Raw genomic sequence first — 21,186 nt, 5'->3', positions numbered from 1 at the left:
CTATAATAGACTACTTGTACATCCCAATCTTTGGCAATGGGGAGTCCGACAATAGCTGGATCTTGTGCTCCACTTTCCTCTCAGGTGGTAACCCATTAGGCTCTTAGAACACATCCCTTTGTGCCTGTAGCCAGTTGTTGTTTCTGTTTCTTAGTACACCCCTCCAGGGATGCCTCGCCTCTTACTAACTCTTCCTCAGATTGATTTTCTCTTAAAAACAATAAAACTGTTAGGATATTTTGACATATAGGAAATAGTTAAGTATAACTTGGTCTAGTGTAAAGTTAGGTAAAGTGTGTTTCTTTACTATGTACTTTTGTAACTTACAATCCGACGATCACGATATGTTCTAGACATGAAGTGATCCGACGGTTCATTCTCTCTTTGGTATTACTGACACTTGATCCGTGGCTTAACATCTGATTGGTCCATGATCTCTATTTAAAGAGCATGGAGGGTCATTTGTAGGGTGACCGTTCATGAGAGAAGCTTATGTAAATTTTCTTTCTTTTATATTAATAAATTGCTTGAAGTGGTTGCATTGGCTCAGGCCGTGGACTGTTTCCCTCTTTGAGGGCTTTAACCACGTCAAGAATACTGGTGTATTGATCTGTGATTTGTTTGTGAGCGGTGTCCTTTGGTGTTCTATCTGAGGAACATACCCTGTAAATTTATACATGGTATCAGAGCCAAGTTGAGGGCCGCATCTGTTGATGATCCAAATCCGAAGCCTCTGGATCTGACTGTCGTTTCCTAGATCTATTGTTTCTGACTGCTTTCGGGCCAAGAGGACTGCTCTATTGTGTTAGGAGCATCTGTTCTAGTGAGGAACCTTTCATTTCACGCGAAAAGGTTTCCGGTAGCCCTAGCTACGTCATTTTTAATATCTGGAGGTATATAGACTTTATTTGCAGTTTTAGTTATTTATCTCTCTGTTTATTTTGGTTTATTTATCTCTCTGCTTTTTATTACCGGATCTATACCTTTCATTTCTGCGTATGCTCTTTGCCCCGCGACTCTGTGCGATCTGGGCAAATCAGAAACAAAAAGGAAAGATTTTTCTCATGCGTATGCTTTTTTTTCGCCGCGCCTTAGTGTGATCTCGGAAAATCAGAAACATTGAGGAAAATATATAGTTTCCGGCGAAATTTAACTTCAAGCCATAAGGTTTGGTTATTTTTTTGCATGTCCGTCTTTTGGGTTGTGCGGTGTTTTGTTTTGTAGGCAAAAAGGGGTTTTCAAGTAAGCATGCACTCCAAAGCTTTAGTGACTAAAAAAACCCCTTCCTCTTTTCCAAAAATTACTAACCTTTTAAACTAGCTCACTTGGTCCAAAGTTACTTTATGTTATTCTTGACAGCACCAACTACTTCCAATAGTTGTCCTACATTATGGATTTACTTAGAAGTAAAGGTCTTTATAGAATAGCCTCAGGCCAAGAATCTAAACCTAAAGATGAAGATAAGGCAGCCAAATGGGAAAATAAGAAAGGTCAAGCACGTGGGTTGATAGGGATGTCTATTTCTCCAGGCCTTAGATTCCATATCGCAGAACTTGATACCCCTGATGAAACAATGAAACAACTCAATAAAGTTTTTGGAATTAAAAGTGAAATTAGAATCCATCAACTCGAAAATGAGTTGCTTACATTGGACCTCAATAATTTTTCTTCCATTGAAGATTTTCTGTCCAAGTTCAAGACTCTTAGACTTCTCTTGGAAGGTGTTAAGGTTAAGAAAGAAGATGGTAGCCTTATCTATTCCATTCTTACTAAGTTAGGACTAGTCTAATCTGTGTTTGTTTCCACCTTCCATTCTAGTAGAGAAGCCTTTATTTCTCAAGCACTGTCAGGCCAGGAGGTAACTCCTCAAATGAGATTATATTATTCATTTAGGCTGTTCATTATTATATACATGAGGGAGTGACTATTGAGTTTTATCTTTCGATGACTCCATTTTCTCTATTATTTATTTACACTATTTACAGTTGTTCACCCAATCCCTATGATTAGGTGTCAACATTCCCCTAATGAAACAATGAAACAACTTAATAAATTTGTTTGGAATTAAAAGTGAAATTAGAGCCCATCAATTCGAAAATGAGTTGCTTACATTGGACCTCAATAATTTTTCTTCCATTGAAGATTTTCTGTCCAAGTTCAAGAGCCTTAGACTTCTTTTGGAAGGTGTTAAGGTTAAGAAAGAAGATGGTAGCCTTATCTATTCCATTCTTACTAAGTTAGGACTAGCCTACTCTGTGTTTGTTTCCACCTTCCATTCTACTAGAGAAGCCTTTATTTCTCAAGGATTGTCAGGCCAGGAGGTAACTCCTCAAATGAGATTATATTATTCATTTAGGCTGTTCATTATTATATACGTGAGGGAGTGACTGTTGAGTTTCATCTTCTGATGACTCTCCATTTTCTCTATTATTTATTTACACTATTTACAGTTGTTCACCCAATCCCTATGGGGTGTCAACATTCCCCCCCTTAATTTGAAGGGATGTTAGTGAGTCCAAGCATTGTTCTGAATCTTTCAAGCTTTTCTCTTCCAAGTGCTTTGGTGAAGATGTCTCCAATCTGCTCATTAGTGGAACAATGACGAAGATGGATTGTTTTGGCCTCAACATGATGTTGAATCAGATGATATTTTGTATTGATGTGCTTTGTTCGATCATGGAACTTTGGGTTCTTGGCCAACTTTATTGCCGAGGTATTGTCAATCATGAGTGGAGTCAAATGTACTTGTTTTACCTGCAAATCTTCTAGAATTTTTCTGAGCCACACAATTTCTTTTGTTGCCTCAGCTGCTGCCACATATTCTGCCTCTGTTGTGGAATCTGCTGGAACTGATTGTTTGCGTGATCTCCAGGAGACAGCTCCTGATCCAAGACTCATAGCATAACCAGAAGTAGATACCCTAGTTTCTTTGTCTCCATCGAAGTCTGAATCAGAGTATCCAATCAAGCTGAAGTCGCCTACCTGTGTATACTTGAGTCCAAAGTCTTGAGTTCCCTTCAAGTACTTTAGAACTCTTTTTGCAGTAGACCAATGTCCCTCACAAGGCTTTTGCATAAACCTGGAGAGGATTCCAACAACAAACAAAATGTCTGGTCTGGTAGTAGTCAGGTAGTTGAGACTTCCTACAAGTTGTCTATACTTTGTTGCATCCTCAAATTATTTTCCTTCAATGGATGTGAGCTTTAAGTTTTGTTCCATTGGAGTAGTCAGAGGATTGCATTTAGCAATGCCAAACTTGTTCAACAAATCTCCAATGTACTTCTTTTGAGAAGGGAATATGGACTTTGGATGTTGAGTTACTTCAATACCAAGATAGTAATGAACATAGCCCAAATCAGTGATTTCAAAACCTTTCCTCAATTCCTTCTTTATGGATGCAATGTAGCTCTCATTGTTTCCTGTCATCAAAAGTTCATCTACATATACCACAAGATATGCAACTGTTTTGCCAACTTTCTTGACAAACAAAGTTGCATCATCAAGATCATAATGTTTGAAATTGAGTTTCAGAAGATGCTCACTTAGTTTTTCATACCAGGCTCGCCGTGCTTGTTTGAGGCCATACTAGGATTTCACAAGTTTGCATACTTTATGTTCATGTCCTTTCACAACAAATCCTTCAGGGTGGGACATAAAAACATTCGCTTTTAGATCTCCATTCAAGAAAGCAGTGTTTACATCCATTTGATGGACTTTCCAACCATTCTGAGCTGCTAGGGCAAAGAGTATCAGATGGTAGCCCATTTTGCTTTGGGGGCAAAAGTCTCCTCATAATCGACCCCTTCCTTCTGTGCAAAACTTTTTGCCACAAGCCTGACTTTATGCTTGTCAAGTGAGCCATCAGCTTTATACTTGTTCTTGTAGACCCACTTGCAACCAATTGGTTTGGTTCCCAATGGAGGATCAACCAACTTCCAAGTGCCATTCTTTATCAAGGCATCATACTCCTTTTGCATTGCTTCTTTCCATTCATCATGAGAAGCAACTTCTTTGAAGGAAGTTGGTTCAAAATCTATAGACAAATTCAATTCACAATCATAAGAAACATCCATATCAACAGGTGAATCAGAGTCATCTACATCACCTCCATTTTGCCGGGTTGAATTTCTAGTTCCTATCTTTTCAACCTCATCAGGATGAACACTTTTAAGTGTCTTTGTTAGCCACTTTGGGGGACCTTTCTGAGATGGTCCAGGCTGCTTAGTTGATTGAGTTGAGACTGAATCAAGATTGAGTCTCCCAATTCTGTCAATCACATCACTCAAAGTATCATCCGTTGTTGGAGTTTCATGTAGGGGAGAGTGTGCTTCAGAAGAAGATTCCACAAGTTGATCTAGTATAGGAATCCCCCCTTCAAGATGTGGAATCTGATTATCAAATTCTTGGAATGATTTTGCATTTGCGAATCTATTCAAGCGATCAAGTTGCCGCTCAACAACATTGTCAGTTTTGGATGATTCAAGAAAGAGTACATCTCTAGATACAACAAACTTTTTATTGACTTCATCATAGAGACGATATGCTTTGGAGGTGTTTGAATACCCCATGAAGATACACTTACGACTTCTTGCACCAAGTTTGTTTCTATGTACCTTTGGTATCAAGGCATAACATGTGGAACCAAAGACCCTGAGATGCTTTACCGAAGGAATGTGTCCGTATCACATTTCATAAGGAGTCTTGTTTCTAATAGCATTAGATGGACATCTATTCTTTACATATACCGCACATAGAACTGCATCAACCCAAAACATCAATTTTACATTTTTGAAAAACATCATGGAGCGCACCATATTTAAGCTTGTCCTGTTCATTCTTTCAGCTATTCCGTTCTGTTGGGGATTATAAGGCACAGTTGTTTGATGTTTGATCCCATGTTAGCGAAGATAGTTTTTAAATTCATTTGAAGTGTATTCTTTTCCATTATCAGTGCGAATAGAGCCAATATGAGATTGTGCATCATTTTCAATCCATGTATGAATGTTCTTGAATGTTTGAAAAGCATCAGAGTTGTTCTTCAATAAATAAACCCAACACATTCTGGTGTAGTCATCAATAAATGTCATCATATATTTATTTCCATTTGCAGAAGGAACATGCATTGGACCACATAAATCTGAATGAATGAGTTCAAATTTTCTATGTGCTCTGGAATGTGAATCATGAAAAGACTATTTGCTATGCTTTCCTAGAATGCAAGCATCACATTGCTTAAGTTTCCTAGGAATTGTAGGCAAACCAGTAGCACCATTTTTCTTCAACAAGCAGAGGTTGTCATAGATCAAGTGTCCAAATCTAGCGTGCCATAATAAACTTGATGGAAATGTACCTTCATCATAATGAGAATTGTGTGAGAAATTTTGTGCATGAGTAGAGGTACCCTGCAACTTGAGAAGCCTTTTTCTTCTATCCCTATCATGACAAGTGAGTGGTCTGATGCTTTTCTCACCTCAACCTTGCCATCAAACATGTGAATGGAGTGTCCTTGCTGGCGGATGTGGACCAAGGACATCAAGTTTCTCCGCAGCTGTGGGAGATATAAAACATGATGCAGAAGAAAGTCTGGAACACCAGACAATTTAAGCTTGATTGTGCCAAGCCCTGATGGCTTGAGTTTTGATTTGTCTGCAAAGTATACTGCTCCATCAACATCGTCAGTAAATTCTTCAAAAAAATCTCTTCTAAAAGTCATGTCATGTGGCAAGTTGATCCTGAATCAAGCAACCAATCATTTTTCCAAGAAGCAAGTGAAGCATTAAATAAGTCTTCAATTACTCCAATATTACACTGTGCCACAACATAGTGAGCGGATTCAGGTGCTTTACCTTTCTCTTTGTCATTAGTTTTACTTTTGGGTTGGTTTCTTTCCTGCTCAATTCTGTCTTAGGGCAACTTGCATGTGGATGCATCATGTGATCCATCTCTTTTGCAACGTATGCAATGTAAATCTGACTTTTCTCCTTGAGAGTGCCTGCCCCCCCTGCCTCTGAAATTTCTTCTTCCTCTTCCTCTTCGACCACATCTTCCTCTGGAAGAATCTTGAGCAAGGTTCTTCTCTCTATCTGCAAGACACACAACCTCTACAGAAGACTGAGGAGCTGTCTTCTTCCCAATAGCTTTCTCTCTTTCAACAAATTTTTTCATAAGGGAGTCAAAGGTCATATCTTTGAGGTTTCCATTTGCTTGCAATGACTCAAAGATAATTTGAGTAAGTGGGATAAAGTGCCTTGACAAAAGCTATCAGAGGAATGTCCAGTTCAACATTAGTGACTTTGATATCATGCATAATAGATTTTACTTCTGATGCAAGAGCAAGAGGATCATCATTTTGTAATTCAAGGCTGAACAATTTAATCATGAGTTGAACAACTTCAAGTGCAGAGTGTGAGTCATAGAGTTCCTTCAGTTTTTGTAAGGCTTCGAAAGCATTTGAAAATGGCAAAATATGGCAACTCACCTCTTCATTTACTGATGCTGCAATCAATGCATAAGCCTTGCTATTCTTATTTTCCCAAATGGCGAATTCCTTGTCTGAGGTAGGTTGTTTTGGTTCTTTGTCTCCGTCTCCAACACACACTCCTTTCCACAGCTCATTAAAAATGAGAGTGTGTTTAATTTTCCTTGACCATTCTGGATAGTTCTCTTTCCCAGAGAGAACTACTCCAACAATAGATATTAGTGAATGCATTCCCAAAAAAAAATATCTGCTTTTGATTTCCAAAACAAACACAACCTTTCTGGATATCTTTTGTTTAGGTGGAAAATAATTCACTATATTAATACTTTTAATGTAGCATATATTCCTCCACTCACAAATATATTATATGATGGTTTCAACATATAAACCATATAATATATATCCAAAAAAAATACCATCCAAAATTCTCATTCTATTATCACCATTCAAAAATCTCAACGAACTTTAATACTACCACCATTTTCAAAGGAGTTGAATGCGCTTCACACCATATACATTCACCATACCTCGAACTTTTGTCTGCGGAACTGTAGCAGTGAATTTGCAACCAGTTTGAAAAATACCCCAACAGTCTTCGATGCTGTGACAATCAGAGCTATGGGAGTGGAGCTGAGGAACAGGCGCAGATGTGATAGAATTCGGCAAGGATGATAGCTCCTTTCGCAGAAATGGTTCAGTTCGACGGGAAATGGGAATGACCATTCAACAGTCCACTATGATAGCATAACTGTGTGATTGTATGACTCAGTGTCGGGAGGGTGTATATCGCAGTGGCGTCACGGTGAAAAAAAACGCATTTGTATATGGTAGGGATTTATATGTAGACTTTCAAAATATTCATATTGAAATATCGGACCACATTTGAGTTCGTAAAATATAGAGAAAATGTTGTATTGTTTAGCGTATGCAGCGTTTTGATATCAAACCAGCAACGCAATCATTCAATGCATATAAAATAATTCGTACCAGCAGTCTCCAAATATTGAAAAATCTCAACGAACTTTAATACTACCACCATTTTCAAAGGAGTTGAATGCGCTTCACACCATATACATTCACCATACCTCGAACTTTTGTCTGCGGAACTGTAGCAGTGAACTTGTAAGCAGTTTGAAAAATACCCCAACAGTCTTCGATGCTGTGACAATCGGAGCTATGGGAGTGGAGCTGAGGAACAGGCGCAGATGTGATAGAATTTGGCAAGGATGATAGCTCCTTTCGCAGAAATGGTTCAGTTCGACGGGAAATGGGAATGACCATTCAACAGTCCACTATGATAGCGTAACTGTGTGATTGTATGACTCAGTGTCGGGAGGGTGTATATGGCAGTGGTGTCACGGTGAAAAAAAAACGCATTTATATATGGTAGGGATTTATATGTAGACTTTCAAAATATTCATATTGAAATATCAGACCACATTTGAGATCGTAAAATATAGAGAAAATGTTGTATTGTTTAGCGTATGCAGCGTTTTGATATCAAACCAGCAACACAATCATTCAATGCATATAAAATAATTCGTACCAGCAGTCTCCAAATATTGATATAATGGAGGGTCGTTTGGTCTTCTACCAAACTTAGAGCGTACTCAGTCCAGCACCACGCTCCAGGGAATAATAGACTCAAATGCAGTTGCAGTCACAGTGTTGGCCATAACACCACGCTTCCAGCTGCGCCACCCTTCCAGCACACAGTCGCAGCACTTCCTGGCATCACATGACCATTCCACGCAGCAACTGGCTCCAGTCTTCATAGTAGGCAAAGAAATGCCTTAATGCAGCAAATCGACCCTTCAGCACTCCCACTGCATTTAGACTAGTGAATTCAATAATGCACAGAATCTTGCAAGGATAAGACAGAGAAATCACTAGCGCAGGTGTACAGGATGCAAAGAAGGTGACAATTCTGCAAAAATAGGCAGAACATGAGGGAGTTACAAAGGGAGGAAAGCTAAAATTAGAACTGGCTCTGATACCATGTCAGGCCAAGAGGTAACTCCTCAAATGAGATTATATTATTCATTTAGGCTGTTCATTATTATATACATGAGGGAGTGACTGTTGAGTTTCATCTCCCGATGACTCTCCATTTTCTCTATTATTTATTTACACTATTTATAGTTGTTCACCCAATCCCTATGATTAGGTGTCAACAAGGACAAGCCTACAAGTCCCCCTCTTTTGATGCCTTTTGTGATTATTTAATAAGAGAATAAGAAAAACTCTTACATCTTGGTCTTCTTAATACTGGAAATTCTTCTAAGAAAGCCTTAGCAGCCCAACAACAACCAAATTCAAATAATCGTAAGAAGCAATATCCTAAAAAGAATGGTCCTAAACCAAACAAGGGTCCTAAGCAATTTCAGTCTCAAAATGAAAAATCAATTCAACAAAATGATAAGGCAAATAAAAACAATGGGAAGAAGGCTGATAGACATTGCAACTTTTGTAATTGAGATGGCCACTTAGAATCCAAATGATTTAAGAAAATGGAAGCCTTGGAAGCAACAATGAAGAAGCATAACATCCATTTGGAGCACTCTTCAACTTCAACTTCATCTCCAGGAATAACACTTTTTGCATGTGGTTGTCAAGCATCTCGGTCTAGTTATGCACTAAATGTATCTTCTTCTTCTCATTCTCATGAGTGGTTCATTGATTTTGGAGCTTCTTATCACATGGCCAAAAACAAAGCCATGTTTTCTTCTTTAAATGATTGTAACACCAAAAATATATATGTTGGTGATGATAGATCTCTTAGTGTTGTAGGGACTGGAACTATTCATCTAGACAATGGTCAATTTAATGATGTATTATGTGTTCCTACCTTATCCTGCAAACTTCTATCTGTATATCAGATAACTCATTCAGGTGAAGGTAACTTCATTGAATTTTCACTTCATGATGTTGTAATTAAGGACCTAAGAGATCCTAGACATATTTTAGCTACTGGCATTGCTGATGATTCTACAAGGTTGTATAAGTTTAACAACTTTGGGTCATCGACTCCTCCCTCGATATTTGTTGCTCATAATGATGAAGTGAGCAAAATTTGGCATGAATGATTTGTTCACTTAAACTATCGCTCCCTTCAAAATCTATGTAAATAAAATATGGTGACAAGTCTTCCTATCATATCTTACAGAGATGGTGTTTGTTCCGGATGTGAACTCAGAAAACATCATCGGGATAGTTTTGAAAAATGTGCCTCTTGGCATGCTCAGCCCCTTTACAGCTTATGCATAGTGATTTATGTGGTCTACTTCCAGTTGTTTCATTCTCTGGCTACAAGTATTTCTTAACTTTCATTGATGATTTCTCTAGACGCACTTGGGTATACTTCTTAAAACTCAAGAGTGAAGTCTTTAATGATGTATTATGTGTTCCTACCTTATCCTGCAAACTTATATCTATATATCAGATAACTCATTCAGGTGAAGGGAACTTCATTGAATTTTCATCTCATGATGTTGTAATTAAGGACCTAAGAGATCTTAGACAGCTTTTAGCTATTGGCATTGCTGATGATTCTACAAGGTTGTATAAGTTCAACAACTCTGGGTCATCGACTCTTCCCTCGATATTTGTTGTTCATAATGATGTGCGCAAACTTTGGCATGAACGATTTGGTCACTTAAACTATCGCTCCCTTCAAAATCTATGTAAAGAAAATATGGTGACAAGTCTTCCTATTGTAGCTTTCAGAGATGGTGTCTGTTCTGGATGTGTACTCGGAAAACATCATCGGGATAGTTTTGAAAAACGTGCCTCTTGGCACGCCTTAGCCCCTTTATAGTTTGTGCATAGTGATTTATGTGGTCCACTTCCAATTGTTTCATTCTCTGGCTACAAGTATTTCTTAACTTTCATTGATGATTTCTCTTGACGCACATGGGTATACTTCTTAAAACTCAAGAGTGAAGTCTTTAACATGTTCTTCGCCTTTAAGACCTTTGTTGAGAAACAATCTGGACAGCAAATTCTTAAGCTGAGATCTGATAACTGTGGAGAGTATGTTAACAACAAATTCATCAACATTTGCACTGAGCATGGAATTCAATTGCAACATACTGTTCCATATATTCCATAGCAAAATGGTGTAGTTGAAAGGAAGAATCACACCTTAAAGGAAATGGCTAATTGTATGCTTCAATCTAAAGGACTTAGTCTTATTTTTTGGGCAGAAGCAATTAACTATGCAAATTACATAGTAAATCACACTCCTACTAAGGTTTTAAAGAATATCACCCCAGAAGAATCATGGAGCTCAATTAAACCAGATGTAAGTCACTTTCGTGTTTTTGGAAGTGAAGCATGGGCCCATATTCTCGATGAGAAACATAAGGCCTTAGAACCTAAGAGTGAAAAATGTATTTTTGTTGGATATTCTGAAGATGTCAAAGGATATAGACTTCTTCCACCTAAATCCAAAAATGTTATCATTAGAAGGGATGTAAAGTTTGCTGAAAATATATCGGCCTACGAGCCTAGTTTGGCGGATGTGCCACCTCTCTATATCCCTTCTACTTCTGAAAATATTTCTTCTTCAGATGATGACAACGAGGATGTCAATCCTCCCCCACCTTCTCGGGATCCTCCTTCAGCTCCTCAGCTCCAAAATAGGTCCGTGCTACTCGGGATGCAACAGGTGCTCTTGCAGGTGATCCTACAGATCAACGACGTACACATTCTTAGTTCGATAGAGCCTCTTCTTTACTGGCTCAAGCTTCAACAAATTATGATCCTGACACCTTTGCAAAAGCTTCAGGCCATCCAGATTGGGACGCAGCTATGAATGAAGAATATCGTTCATTATTGGCAAATGATACATGGGATCTTGTTCCTCTTCCAAAGGGATGAAAACTTGTTAGATGCAAATGGGTTTACATAACCTCGTTTGGACCAGATGGAAAAATTGATAAAATAAAGCTCGTCTTGTTGCTAAGGGTTTTTCACAAGTTGGAGGCATTGACTATACTGAAACCTTCTTCCCTGTTGCCAAAATGAACTCTATCCACCTTGTTATTTCCCTTTCTGCCTATTTCAAATGGGAAATCCATCAAATGGATGTTAAATCTGCCTTCTTGCATGGGGACTTGCATGAAGAAATCTATATGGAACAACTTCCTGGCTTTATACAAACAGACTCCAGCCTTGTATGTCGGCTTAAGAAATCCCTCTATGGTCTCAAGAAAGCCCCTCTTGGTATGCCAAAATGGATAGCTTTCTTTTAGACACTGGCTTCTCTAGGTGTCATTCTGATAATACTGTCTACACCAAGAAAGTGGGTAAGACTCTTATCATTCTTGTTCTTTATGTGATGATCTTATCCTTACTGGTAGTGATCCCAACCTTATAAACCATGTGAAGGCCAACCTTCAAAATAAGTTTGAAATGACGGACTTAGGACACTTGCATTATTTTCTTGGTCTTCAAGTCTTGCGATCCAAAGAACGTATTTCCCTTTCCCAGTCCAAGTATGCCTGTGATCTTCTACACCACTTTCACATGGAAGACTGTAAGCCAACCCCTTCTCCCTTTCAATTTGGAGCCAAACTTTCAGTTACTTGTACTTCCACTGAAGTTGATGCTACCTTATATCGTCAACTTGTAGGAAAACTTTTGTATCTGACCCATACCCGTCCTGACCTTTCCTTTGCTATTGGCCTTATTGCTCGGTTTATGGAAAACCCACATGAAAGTCATTGGAAAGCAACTAAAAGAATACTTCGTTATGTTCGAGGTACAGTTCAGTTTGGGATTCATTACAGTGTGGAAGCATCCCCTCTATTGGTTGGTTTCACTGACTTCGATTGGGCTGGTGACTCTAATGATCGGAAGTCTAATGCAGGTTATGTCTTCACTCTTGGTTCTGGACCTATTACATGGGCTTGCAAGAAACAAAGTGCCATTTCTCTTTCTTCAGCAGAAGCAGAGTATTGTGGCGCTATAGAAGTTAGTAAGGAAGCCCTGTGGCTTTGTTAGATCCTGTCAGAGTTTGGCTTTCAGCAGTAGCATCCGACTACACTTTGGTGTGATAATCAAAGTGCCATTCAACTATGCAAAGATCTAGTCCAACATCAGCACAACAAACACATTGAACTACCCATGCACTTCATCAAAAATCTCATTAATGACCATGTTCTTGAAGTGCAATATTGTTCAACCGATGATCAAGTTGCAAACATCTTTACAAAGGCTCTCATAGAGGCGAAGTTTACAAAACTTCGATTAATGGTTGGAATTCAGGAAGTTGTCACTAAGGGGTGATAGGCTCTAATGCCTCCTTCCTTCTATTGTGTCATATTTGTACATCCTTCAATCCTATCCCCAGTTGTTCTTAAGGGGGGATGTTATGATATTCTGACACATAGGAAATAGTTAAGTATAACTTGGTCTAGTGTAGAGTTAGGTAAAGTGTGTTTCTTTACTATGTACTTTTGTAACTTACAATCCGACGGTCACGATATGTTCTAGCCCTTATGCACATTGATGGTGAATAAGTTTCCATCCTTGACTAGCCGATACTGGTAAGGAAGCCCTGTGGCTTTGTCAGATCCTGTCAGAGTTTGGCTTTCAGCAGTAGCATCCGACTACACTTTGGTGTGATAATCAAAGATCCAGCCCAACATCAGCGCAACAAACACATTGAACTACACATGCACTTCATCGGAAATCTCATTCATGACCATGTTTTTGAAGTGCAATATTGTTCAACTGATGATCAAGTTGCAGACATCTTTTTAAAGGCTCTCACAGAGGCGAAGTTTACTAAACTTCGATTTATGGTTGGAATTCAGGAAGTTGTCACTAAGGGGTGATAGGCTTTAATGCCTCCTTCCTTCTCCTATTGTGTCATATTTGTACATCCTTCAATCCTATCCCAAGTTGTTCTTAAGGGGGGATGTTATGATATTCTGACACATAGGAAATAGGTAAGTATAATTTGGTCTAGTGTAGAGTTAGGTAAAGTGTGTTTCTTTACTATGTACTTTTGTAACTTACAATCCGACGGTCACGATATGTTCTAGACATGAAGTGATCTGACGATTATTCTCTCCTCGATATTACCGACACTTGATCCTTGGCTTAACCCCCGATTGGTCCAAGATCTCTATTTAAAGAGCATGGAGGGTCATTTGTAGGGTGACCGTTCATGAGAGAAGCTTGTGTAAATTTTCTTTCTTTAACATTAATAATAAATTGCCTAAAGTGGCCATGTTGGCTTAGGCCATGCACTGTTTCCCTCTTTGAGGGTTTTAACCAGGTCAAGAATATTGGTGTATTGATCTGTGATCTGTTTGTTAGCAGTGTTCTTTGGTATTCTATCTGAGGAACTTACCCTGTAAATTCCTACAAAAACACACTTCTTGTTGGAACTGATCAATTTCTTGGCTTGGTTGTCACTTATCAACGATATTTTCGACTTGCCCTTTTGCACATTGATGGTGAATAATTTTCTATCCTTGACTAGCCGATACTGGTTGGCCTCCACATGAATATTGTTTCTCGCATGTACATGTAGGGACTCCCAAACATAACTCCACATACATCAAGGGGAACCACATCTAGTACTACTACATCAATAAAATTAACATTGATGGACAATCTAATTTTGCATTGTTTTGTTACCTTTAGATTTTCATCCGTATGTACCCATCCTAGTGGATATGGGCTTGGATGATCACAAACTTCCAATTCCAATTTCTTGACCAACTCTGCTACAATGAGATTCACCTGCGATCCTGAGTCAAACAGAGCATCAATCTTGGTCTTTTTGACTTGTATCTTTATATGGAAGGGTTTGGTTATTTCTTTCTCTCCTTGTTGCTGAAGGCTACTTAGATTCACCTTCTTCTGCGCTAATGTACAAGAGATCTTCTCATCCATGTCTGAGCTGCTTTCAACTTGGTTGGTCGAATTAGTGGCCATGACATTCTTATTCTTATTGACTTTCTTTTTGTTCTTCGGGTTAAGCTTTGGATGCAACTTCCAACACTTCTCCTCTGTATGGTCGTTAATGTTGCAGTGGTTGCTGGGATCTTTGCACTGGTTTGGTGTGGTTGTCGTCTTTTTATCTTTTCTCCCTTTCTGCTTCTTCTTTCCCTCCTTAGAAGTGTCCTGTTGCTCCTTTTGCTTTGATCCACTTGATTGTGCTTTCTTCAAGCCTATGTTCTCCAAGTTTTATGCTTGTACACAATCCTCGTCTACCGATTTGGGCTTGCTCTCATATATGGTGATCTAGACCCCCCAGATACTTGAGGAGTACATCTGGGTTCTTTGGGGAGATACCTAGCATTGTGGCCATCTTTCTGAACTGTATGGTGTACTCTTGCACGCTTTGCCCTGACTTTTGCTTGAAGTAGTACCAACAGATCCACTGGTCCTGTACATACCCAATAGGGTAAAATTGTGACTTATTGAGGGTTTTAATGTCTTCCCACTTTGTCACTGGAGGCTCTTCGTGTGGCTTTCCCACTAGGTTAAGGCATGACTTTCTAATTTCAGTCGCACAAATGAAATCTCCTGTTCTTCCTTAATTTGATGGACACTGAAATACACTTCTAGTTACTACAACCAATGATTTAGCTTCAGAGCGTTGATCTCGCCATGTTATGACTTGATATCGACCTTTGCCTCCATTTTAAACAGGCGCTGTGATTGATTCAAGACACTTGAATTGGGTTGATCTTTTATAGGTTCTTTCTTGGGTTGGTTCTTTGTTTTCTCCCAATCTCTTGATCCACCTTCTGATTTGTCCTCTACATTCAAACCCCCATCTTCTTTGAATATCCCAAGCTTATTGCTCAGGGCAGTGATGAGGAAATTTACAATATGATTTATATCTGCGACTTGTTGTTCCAGCCTCGAAAACCTCTTTGTAGGATCACGAGTGTTCATTCACAGATTCGTCGGCCATGATTAGGGTTTTACGACTCCTGGCCCAACAAATCTAGATGCCTTGCAAATCTCCACAATATACCCAAAGAAACTTTCTCTGATACCAATATGATCCATAAACAGTGATGGAAATTCCACTGGACAGTTCGTCACAACAGATCTAATAAAATATACTTAAGAAATCCAAGATCTACATTATTACAATTTTATTTCTCTTTTGATTTATAGATCTATAAATTACTGTTAATAGTGTATGCATGCAAATTAAAATTATGTAGAAAATAGAAAACAACAAAATAAAATGTCACGCACACATTTGACACAAGGTATGAATTGAGAAACCTTTTCAGGATAAAAACCCAGCTAGAAGGTGAGGCTGCTCGACTCTCTTTCTTTGAATAGAAAATGTCTGCGAGTATAAAGAAGTATGGCATGTGGCGTGTAGATTATGCTACCGGATCCGTCGGGCCTAATTGTTGGATTTGCGGATCCCCGGATCGGAAACGGATTTAGATCCGGATCCGTAGAGATCCGCCTATCTTCTTTTCGTGGGCAAAAAATCAGCAACATACGGGAGCACAAAATTCCAAAACGAGAAATTCAATGCAAGTCAATGGAATGGTAAGAAATAGATTAATGAATCTGTTAGCAGAAATAAACTAGGGAATTGCTGGGCGATATAAAATTTATTTTAGAGTTGAGACTTCTGTGATCCATAATATGTTTGAGAGAATAATTTCAGCAAAATCACATAAAATTTATTATTTTTATGTTGAACATATTATAAATTTTAATACAAGACGCTATAAACTTTAATGCAAGTTCGTGGCGACATACAAGACGCTATAAACTTTAATGCAAGTTCGTAGCGACAATTTATTATTTCTATGTTGACCATATTATAAACTTTAATAGTATTAAAGACATTATAAACTTTAATACACGTGACTGACGTGAACTCATATTTATAAAACTTTAATAGTATTAAATACATTATAAACTTTAATACATGTGACGTGAACTCTTATTTATTTAGAAGATATTTTAAAGTTCAGAAAGTAAGTTTATATTTTAATCAATTTTAAAGTTCCTTTTCAAGTTTAAAAGTAACTCTTCTAAAATAACTATCAGTGTAATAATTCGCTTAATATAAATAATTATAACTTAGTGTTTATGATGCATTAATTATATTATGACTAATTTAATAATTATTTTTAAAGTACTAAATTGGAGTTATATATTTAAAAAATCACATATGCTTTTTTATTTTTATATAAATTTAATTAATGTTTAATTAATATTTATAAATGATACATTAAAAATTATTTATATAATAATTATTTATTGTATGTAAAAATTATATATTAAAAAATTAGTATATGTTTTTATTTTTAATATCTGTATAAATTTAGTTTTTATTTTTATATTTATATAAATTTTAATTTTAAAAATTATAAAATATTTTATATTTGCTTTGTACTTGTCGTTTCTTTGCCGTTCCCGGATCCCAGGTTTTCAAAAAACTGGTGGATCTGTATCCAAATCCGGATCCAGATCCGGATCCGAATCCGAATCCTGGTAACTTAGCGTGTGGGCTACTATAGTTCACAATTCTTCTTTGTGTGCTCTATCGCCTATCCCTCTTGGCTATTTTTGCTTAGCTATGGAACAAATGCATTCGAAATAATGGAACCCCTGCTCCTCCTAGTGGCCCGGTTATAACACAACCCGATAGCCTATTAGTGGTTATGTTTGACTACCTCAACTCAGAACCAGAGTTACAATATAGACTCTTATAGAGTTTTTTTCATCATAATAAGGTGGCTAGCCCCTTTTCCATGAATAATGAACATTGACATGGCATTCTCTCCAATTATGGTGTTGAAAACAAGAATGTCAACTTCTGAGTGCCATAACTTTCGCATACAGACTCTGGTTGGTGCGATTCTTGCACTGTTGGAAAGTTATCTCTGTATAGAATAGGAGAAAAGGTGCCTTGCTAAAGCGGCAAAGTTTTATCCCCCCAAAAATGTCATTTGATGCCCCAAAAGGCTCCCAGAAGGTTTTAGACTCCAATTTGCCAAACTAAATCCTGCCGGTAAAAATGGTCCCGAGAGCTGATTCTTCCACTTTTTCCACTCTGAAAGCAACGAGATGGATGACAAACAATATAATGATCCAATCCGGATCAATATCTAATCAAGGGGAGGGTACCCACAAGAGTTAAACCATGAGAATGATCCAAAGAATTCAGCAGATGCTATTGCCGATGATCTTGATGATCTTGATTCTTGATGATTTTGACGAATCAGGAGTCATGACTCATGAGATAGTATGCTATATAGTTATTTGATTATATCATGCTGATTTTCAGACTGTAGAGGCCATCTAGATCCTCAATGCTTATGTATTTTGAACTTTCTCTTAGAACTTTATTCTATGTGTATCAAATCTTATATCTTGATGCTATTGAATCATCTACTGAAACTTTCTGCCATATATGGATGCAGCTTATGAAACATTCTATCTTTCATTTTAACACCATTGAAAAGAGATGGAGCCATCTTGAATGTGGTTGATGGCATAATCTCACAGTTTTAATGTTCACAATTTTCTGATATGTTTTTCTTTTATCACAATGAGTTTCCTAATTTTGAACTGTTAAAGGAACTTTTTGCGGAGGGAGCAAACATCTGTATTGCCTTGCATGTTTTAATCCTCATGGTCGTTCTGGATTTCCAATCCATTCAGTCACTATCTTCCTTTATATTGTATTCTAGGAATTTTGATTTTATAGAGGTCTCTAAGTTCATGTTATTATTGTGCTTATGTTAAAATTGGCAACTAGGGCCAAACTCTATGTGAGTCACCTCACTTATGGCAGCTGATATTTTTCCTAGATTCTTCTTGTTGAGAGGTGTAGGATTGATCTAAAGATCATTCGATTCCGACAAGTATTTATGGAGATATGAACTTATTTGTAATTACTTGACAAATTGTCAAGGTCGGCCAGCAGTTAAGTGTGTGGCACTCTTGCTCAGTGTTGCATATAAATAGAGGAGACATTATCTCAACTCATCTCATCCTTGCCTCTTGGGTATACAAAGGAAGGAGGACGCAGATCTCACGTGGGAAAGAGGACACAGCTAGGGCAGCATTGGAGGAGGACGCAGTTAGGGCAGCAAGGATGCAGGAAGGTGCAGCAAGTGGTTTAGGCCTGCGTTGACCAGCATATTGCCTCCATTGACTGTGGCCTTGTGTGGGCAGCCTCTCCTAGGCTAGCCGAAGAGCTGAACAAGTCTGCATTGACTGTTTGAGGGCACATTTATGACAGCGTTGACTGGTTAGGGCTGGCTGCAGTATGCTGTAGCATTCACTGCTGTTTTGACCATCTTACTTTGACTGTTTTGGGCTGCCACTACTTCTGTTGGAGACCGAGTTCTCCTAGGTTGTCTTGAGGACATTTTGGGAGCTGATTGATCCCTTTTGCTATTGCTGTTCAAGGGTTTCATTACTGCTGTTGTAAATCACTGATTAGTGATATTGTACTATCTCTCTCTGCTGAATTATTGAAGATAAAAGAAGATTTGATCAAAGGGTTTCCCCGCATTGGAGTTTGTCCTTGGCTAGCCGCCACATCTGGTGTTTCTTGTCTTGGGTTGTTTTCTGTCGATCTTTTAATGTTCTATTTGCACTTTACTTTATGTTTATGTGATTGCTAAACAGTGGCTAATAAGAAGAAAAGAAGTAAAATGCTCTAAGCATAGAACATACCATAATTTAACAGCTTAAAACTTATTTTTTGATGTTATTGAACCATCTGTCAAAGCTTTCTGCCATGTACGATAATGCAGATTTTGAAACATGCCATCTTTCATTTTAACACCATTGAAAAGAGATGGACCCAACTTGACTGTGGTTGGTGGCATAACTCACTTCTAATGCTCCACAATTTTCTGATATGTTGTTATTTTACCATAATTTGGATTGTTGCAGGGTATTTATGACTTATCCTTCTTCATAACTTTAGAAGATCATATTATGCTACTATTTTCAAATCATTCACCATTTTGAACTGCTAAGGGAAATTTGTCTGGAGTCGGAGCCTTCAGCTGCATTGCCTCACATGTTTTAATCCTTATTTTATCCAATGACTCTATGGTAGTTATGCCCTTCCAGTCCATTAAGTCCCTATGTTCCTTTATATTATGGTTTAGGAATTTTCATTTTACAATAAAGCACAATAGAGCATTAGGATCCTAGTCAAAATAGAATGTTCATGAATTTTTTTCTACGGATCAAATCACGTTGTATTGGATAAGGATATAAATTATATAATTCAAGAGTTGTGTAGCCTGTTAGATGGCGTGCTATTGTTGTTCGGACTTTCATACTCTCTGTAATTCAAATACGATAGAAGTAGTTTGATTAGCAGTTTTGTATCGCAGCAAATTGCGGGCAAATGTGGGTGATGCTTACTCTCGGTTATTCTCGATTTTCCTATAAGCAGGTTCGTGAAGCACAGGAAGCACAAACGTCAGCTGGTGCAGATGGAGTTGAACTGCTTCTGGGGGGCACCACTATTCTGACTCCAAATGACATGTTCGAGCTACTGCTGGGTTCATGTAGCTATATATGATATAACATGTTTGAGTAACTGCTGGGCTCTTCTAGGTACACATGTCGTGATTCGATTTCCTTCACATGTCAGTAAATACTGTTCAGATAATGTGATTTTTGTAGCCATAACACATGTTTCCTTTGACCTGCTGATTATTTCCTTCAGTATTTTGAAGGTCCAAATTTACTGCTTCTCCATCTTCTATCCTAATAATGGGCATTATACCATAGTACCTTACATGTCGTAGGGTACAAGCTGAAATCTGAAATCAAATTCTTCAATGTCCCTGATTGCTTGAGTTGTACTCTTAACGGTCATTAGTCTGCGAGTTGGGATAAGCCCATATTGTAAGCATTAATCTTTCAACATGTAGCGTTTCTAAAGAAATGCTCATACATGACACAGGCTTCATGTTCATATGGCTGCTGCAAACATTTATGACATCAGAGGATGTTATTTTTTTCTAAGGTGGGCCCTAAATTTATGTAGTATTAATTTTTAAAATTTATATAACCATCCTAGAGGGTTATCACGGAGTTTGGTCTACAATCCATGGATGATTGTGATGAAAAAGGAATGATACCATTTTTGACTATAAACACAACCTGCAATTGTTTTTATGGGATGTGTTTTAAAGTGGATCATATACAGTTCCCTGGATTAGAAGAATAAACAATGCTTTAATAGTTTTGATTATTACACACATTGAAAAAATAAAACGCCACATTATTGATGACGGCAACATTACATGTCTGTTAAATTAATAACTTGTCATTTTTTCAAATGACTCGACTGATCGTACAGCATTTAAAGGGTCAATATTATTTTGAAAGTCAATTCAACATTAAAAAAAATTAAATTACCACTTAATCGCTTTATGAATTACTCTACTATTTAAGAACTTTGAGTTCTTAAATTTGTATACACTTGAACGTATCCTCATTCATTATATGACTGAGATCATCTATAATAATGTATTGCAGGATAAGCTGACATTGAAATTTACATGCGCATAACAGTTGATTCTAATATCATAGTGATCTAACATATTTCATCATTGGAGCTGTACTGACATCTTTACTATAATTTTTTTTATCCAATATATGAAACATTGTTCTTTTCAAAAGAATACTATCCTATTAAATTACAAAATTCTTAACTAATA

At 37.7% G+C, this 21,186-nt stretch overlaps 1 protein-coding gene across 5 annotated transcripts in view; it reads left to right on the top strand.

Moving 5' to 3' along the window:
• Nucleotides 1–20,557, top strand: part of LOC149247303 (vesicle docking protein) — a 135,786-nt gene extending 115,229 nt beyond the window's left edge. For 3 of the 5 annotated variants that reach the window (XM_089458169.1, XM_089458170.1, XM_089458173.1), the window contains one exon: nt 18,405–18,996. In XM_089458169.1, the coding sequence (XP_089314295.1) occupies nt 18,405–18,626 (222 nt within the window). In that variant the 3' untranslated portion in view covers nt 18,627–18,996. The other 2 variants (XM_089458171.1, XM_089458172.1) reach the window with 2 other exon arrangements.
• Nucleotides 20,558–21,186: the final 629 nt, after the last annotated feature.

This window comes from Pinus tabuliformis, chromosome 7 (genome assembly GCF_031772625.1).
Source record: "Pinus tabuliformis cultivar Carrire ecotype Pingquan chromosome 7, CPIR1, whole genome shotgun sequence".
NCBI classification, from domain to species: domain Eukaryota; kingdom Viridiplantae; phylum Streptophyta; class Pinopsida; order Pinales; family Pinaceae; genus Pinus; species Pinus tabuliformis.
The sequence above is the reverse complement of the archived record's forward strand: the minus strand, read 5'-3'. Positions and strand labels throughout refer to the sequence as shown.